At 44.5% G+C, this 5516-nt stretch overlaps 1 protein-coding gene across 1 annotated transcript in view; it reads left to right on the top strand.

Annotated features, from left to right (window-relative positions):
- Positions 1-1905: 1905 nt before the first annotated feature.
- The window catches only part of sass6 (SAS-6 centriolar assembly protein), an 11033-nt gene continuing 7422 nt past the window's right edge, over positions 1906-5516 (top strand). The window contains exons 1-5 of the mRNA XM_032525317.1: positions 1906-2145; positions 3875-3935; positions 4055-4134; positions 4227-4331; positions 5327-5495. Coding sequence (XP_032381208.1) covers positions 2084-2145; positions 3875-3935; positions 4055-4134; positions 4227-4331; positions 5327-5495 — 477 coding nt within the window. The 5' untranslated portion in view covers positions 1906-2083. The remainder of the gene's footprint in view (positions 2146-3874; positions 3936-4054; positions 4135-4226; positions 4332-5326; positions 5496-5516) is intronic.

Raw genomic sequence — 5516 nt, 5'->3', positions numbered from 1 at the left:
AACATTATAAGAGTAAAGTGTGTTATTATATAGCGTTTTCCAGTCTTAACAACTGCTCAAAGCGCTTTACATCTACAGGAAAAATTCACCATTCACACATTCATACTGTGGCCGGGGCTGCGTACACTGCTCATCAGATAAACACTCACACACATTCAACCCGATGCACAGCACGGGAGCAACTCGGGGTTCAGTGTCTGTCCAAGGACACTTCGACAATGACTGCAGGGGCAGGGATCGAACCACCAACCTTCCGATTGGCAGGCAACCGCTCTACCACTGAGCACAGCCGCCCGTAAGACGTGAAATTGTGTCATGTAAAAAAAGTTTAGACATAACTGTTAGTTATCTGGGATTTATTGATATTTGTTCTGCAATAATGAATGCTGTAATGAATGATGGATGTGTGTTCACACTTTAACCGAGTTAAGCGTAAAACCCAGAAGGTGTTGGACAGATGTGTGTATTTCCCTGTGATGTCCCAGAAAAGAAAACCTGGAAAATTCAGTAACGTTCCAGGAGACGACGGAGACAAGCAACGTCCTCAAGCACTGGGACTGAAAACCCCAATGTCCCCTGGCGCACCGCGTCTCCATCACATGATGTATAATATTGATGTATATTTGTGACAGAGCAGCTTGTGTTTCTGAAGCAGGAGACGACTTTTTCGACCCTTTGGTGTCTTTCCCCCCATGTTTTTGTCAACTTTTTCTGAAACTTTAGAAATTTTTGTGGGTTTTCCCCCAAATTAAAAAAAAAAACTTTAATTTTTTTTTTTACAGTGATCACTTTATTTGACTTTTTTGTCACTTTGTTTGGCATTTTTTCACATTTCAGGTCATGTCCGTTTTTTTTGTTTTTTACATTTGTTCACATTTTAGTCACTTTTATTGACATTTGTCTTTTTTCACTTTTTATTTTCACATTTGTCACACACAAGTTCTTTTATCAATTTTCTTTTTTTTTTCAAATGCTATAAAATTGACAAAAAACACCCAAATTTATTGAGTGAACTGATTATTTATTTAACTCGTGAGGAGCGTTGTTGGTACCCATCCATGTTACTTTTTTGGACAATTTGTTAGAAAAAAAACTAATTTCTGATATAGAAACTTTTTGAAAAGGGGTCAAATTTGACCTGAAGACAAAAGGAGGGTTAAGGACTGAATGGGTACGATATGAGGAAAGAAGGGAATCAATATCAGGACAGATTGATTAATTGATTGATTAACACAGTATTACTTTTGGACATCTGCTGGGAAAGATTACAGGCAAAGTACCAAATAATTTCATAAGTAACAAGAATCATTTAGGCTGAATCCCATTTCTCAATCTTACCCCTTACCCTAAGCCCTAGGTAAGGGCTAGGGGTGAAGACATGCCCCTATAAATGGGACACCACTTGGTTACATCACAATACAGTATTGATCAAAAACTTCCAAGATGCCGTCTGCAAGTGTGTCTATATGTCAATTTCATGGGTTTTGACAACAGTGTCATATATATTTATATATGTTATAGTTATTTCATTTTCACTTTGGTGGTGGTGGTGTAGATGTTCTTATCTGTGTAGTACTTATGTCTGTTTGCAATACACATGTGTATACACACTGCATGGTGTGTTGTACATCTGTTTCAGTTATCAATGTCATTGATGTTCAGAAAAACTCTTTGTTAACAAAAATCTGTCTTTATTGCCCAACAAATTTACTACTATTAGAACCATAACTTACATGTCACACACATAATAAGGACACTTAAATGTGTAAAACTAAAAAAGACACCCAAGACCACAAACAAACCAATAAACTACAGCTATGGCGATGTTTCCATTTGGTTTGGCTTGTTGCTGCTCTCCCGCTCAAACTTCGCTCCACCAGCAGGGGTCGGGAACGCGCCCACAAGCTGCTGCAAGAAGAAGAAGAAGAAGAAGAAGCGACTTCCTGTTCCGTTTCCAGGGCGATAGTTGGCGGCTCAAAGCGCCAAATCCAAAACAGTGAGGAAGAAGGAGCAGCAACATGTCCGAATGAAGGAGCACGAGCCGGGTTATTGACGGACTCTCTGCCGCTCCCCCTGTTCCGACATGGAGACACTGTTCAGCAAGACGCTGCACGTCCACGTCAGGGCCAGGGACTGCGAGGACAGGTCAGAGACACTTTGTTTGACTGCGGGGACAGGTTATAGACAGTTTGTTTCACAACGAGGACAGGTAAAAAACACTTTGTTTGACTGCGAAGACAGGTCAGAGACAGTTTAACTGCGGGGACAGGTCATAGACACTTTGTTTGACTGCGGGGACAGGTTATAGACAGTTTGTTTCACCACGAGGACAGGTAAAAAACACTTTGTTTGACTGCGAAGACAGGTCAGAGACAGTTTAACTGCGGGGACAGGTCATAGACGGTTTGTTTCTCTGCGGGGACAGGTCAGAGACACTTTGTTTGACTGCGGGTACAGGTTGGAGACACTTCGTTTGACTGCGGGGACTGGTTAGAGACACTTTGTTTGACTGGGGGGACAGGTTGGAGACACTTCGTTTGACTGCGGGGACAGGTCAGAGACACTGTATTGACAAGACTGTATTCACAAGACAGACGTCTTTCTGAGCAGCAATTAATGTTAAGCAGAAGAAACGTCAGCGTCATCAGATGGAACGAAGCAGGTGTCTGATGGCTGCAATCAGTTGATTCTAGTTAATAATGAACGTGGTGATTTTGTTATATTGAATGATGGTTCACGTGCTCACTTGGAGCCAGCTGACAGCAGTTGAACACATATGAGTAGCCTAACTAGCATTCGTTTTAAAAGCTTAAAAAACAGGAATATATTTTAGAAATCTGCGTCTATGTTAGGAAAATCAAATTTTTTTCCACACAGAAACTCAGATGTTCCATAAAGCAGATGAAGTCTGTAGATATCCATAAAGCACAAAATGTGCCAACATAACATTGGAGGAGAATTAATATTACTTGGATACATATTTATAATTATAATTGTGTTTCTTATGGATGAAAATCAGTAGGGAAGTTTGACTGCACTGTGCTTTAAATTGCAGTGAAACGCATATTAAGTACTTTTTAGCTGCACAAAATGTATGTTCCGTAGTCTTACAGTTAGAGTGTTACAGCACCTTCAAAGTAAGAGGAGAATAATCATGAGCATGTCAAATGCCATGGCTGGCCAAAATAAAGGGAGGACAAGCCAAACCTGGCCTTGCTATAATGTGTAACTAAAAACAACAGGGCACAACGTAGAGCTGTGAGGTGTGTTGATGCCTGAAGCTGAGTAACGTGGTGGCGTCACAGAGCCGGCCCGTGGTGGCGTCACAGACACAGAGCCGGCCCGTGGTGGCGTCACAGACACAGAGCCGGCTCGTGGTGGCGTCACAGACACAGAGCCGGCTCGTGATGGCGTCACAGACACAGAGCCGGCTCGTGGTGGCGTCACAGACACAGAGCCGGCTCGTGGTGGCGTCACAGACACAGAGCCGGCCGTGGTGGCGTCACAGACACAGAGCCGCCCCGTGGTGGCGTCACAGACACAGAGCCGGCTCGTGGTGGCGTCACAGACACAGAGCCGGCTCGTGGTGGCGTCACAGACACAGAGCCGCCCCGTGGTGGCGTCACAGACACAGAGCCGCCCCGTGGTGGCGTCACAGACACAGAGCCGCCCCGTGGTGGCGTCACAGACACAGAGTCGGCCTGCTTCTCTGGTTCCAGCTCTGAGAGACAGCTCCTCATCCTGCCATCAGCTGTGCTCTCACGATCTCACGGAAACTGTTACATAATATGTCACCAATAATATATTTTAAATAATCCATGTGGTAAAGACTGTATGTAGGCAGTTGTAACAGTTTGAACTGCTTATTTTATAGGAAAGCTAATATCCGTGTCACTATTGACCTCCAGTTGACAACCAGTCCAGTTCACAAAAGGGTGAGTTTGGCATAAACAGTTGGTAGTTTTAATGAAATACTAGAGAATAACAAGCTCTCGCCTCTTCGAGGCTGCAGTTTCCAGTGTAAACAATAGGCTTACTTCTTTGTTGGTATTAGGATCTTCTAGTAAGACTTACCGATGATCTGGATCCATACTTTCTCTTCAACCTGTCCATATCAGAAGAGGATTTCCAAAGGTGAGTAGATGATCACTGTTTGACTGTAGGATGTCAGGAAGCAGCTGTTTCCCTCTCTCTGATCTCTCCTGTCTGTCTTACTGTCTGTGTAGTCTGAAGGTGCAGCAGGGGCTCCTCATAGACTTTGCATCATTTCCTCAGAAGTTTATCGACCTGCTGAATCTGTGCTGTTCTGAGGAGGAGTCCGACAATCCCAGGTACCACCACACGACTCTGTCCAACCAGATACATTCAGCGGCACACTAAATGATGATTGCTGTCAGTCAATGTTCATTTTCTTTTTCATATTGAGATCCAGAGTACAAGCGGCAGAAATGGGTTTCCTCAGAAGGGGGGCTGGTGTCTCCCTTAGAGATGGGGGGAGATGCTTAGTCATCCGTGAGGAACTCGGAGTAGAGCCCTTGCTCCTTTTGCGTCAAAAGGAACAGTTGAGGTGGTTTGGGCATCTGTGTTCCAGGCACGTCCAGCTGGGAGGAGGCCTCGTGGAGACCCAGGACTAGGTGGAGGGATTAAACCTCCACTCTGGCCTGGGAATGCCTCGGGATCCCCCAGTCGGAGCTGGCTAATGTGGCTTAGGAAAGGGAAGTTTGTGGTCTCCTGCTAGAGCGGCTGTTGGCACAACCTGACCCAGGATAAGCGGATGACGATGGATATAATAATAATAATAATAATAATAATAATAATAATAATAACAATAACAATAATGTATATTTTATTAATTCCGCAAGGGGAAATTACAATGTTTTCACTCCGTTATTGCACACAGGCCTGAATTACACACATGCTTAGTACCTATACATGCACTAAAAGGAGAGATGTCAGAATGAGGGGGCTGCCCATAGAAAGATGCCCCGAGCAGTTGGGGGTTTGGTACCTTGCTCAAGAGCACCTTGGCATTGCCCAGGAGGTGAACGGGCACCTCTCTAGTCCACCACCATACTTTGGTCTGTATAGGGACTTGAACCGGGGCCCTCTGTTTCCCAACCCGATTCCCTACAGACTGAGCTACTGCCACCCCAATCTATATTGTATTGTGATACAGACAAAATTGCAAAGGCTGAGATCAGTTAGTTAGATTGTTTCACACTCCCAGAGAGAACAGTACATGCTTTCATCAGCTTTTGGAGTTTAATCTGCAGGGCGGAATCAATACTAGAGATCTGTGTAATGTGACCTCTGACCTTTCCCACAGGTTCCTCCTGCACCTGTCCAGTCCGTCTGCAGTGCTCGATGGGCCGGCCAACTTCAGTGTTGTTGAGACCAATGCATTCAAACACCTGAACCACTTGTCTCTGCGGCTGGTCCCCGGCTCTGACAAAGAGGTTAAAGACTATCTGGCAGTGTGTCTGTCCTCTCTCAAGGTTAGCTCATCATCATCATCA

The sequence above is a fragment of the Etheostoma spectabile genome, chromosome 9 (genome assembly GCF_008692095.1).
Source record: "Etheostoma spectabile isolate EspeVRDwgs_2016 chromosome 9, UIUC_Espe_1.0, whole genome shotgun sequence".
Classification (NCBI taxonomy): domain Eukaryota; kingdom Metazoa; phylum Chordata; class Actinopteri; order Perciformes; family Percidae; genus Etheostoma; species Etheostoma spectabile.
Note: the sequence above shows the minus strand (reverse complement) of the source record. Positions and strands in the feature narration are given on the sequence as shown.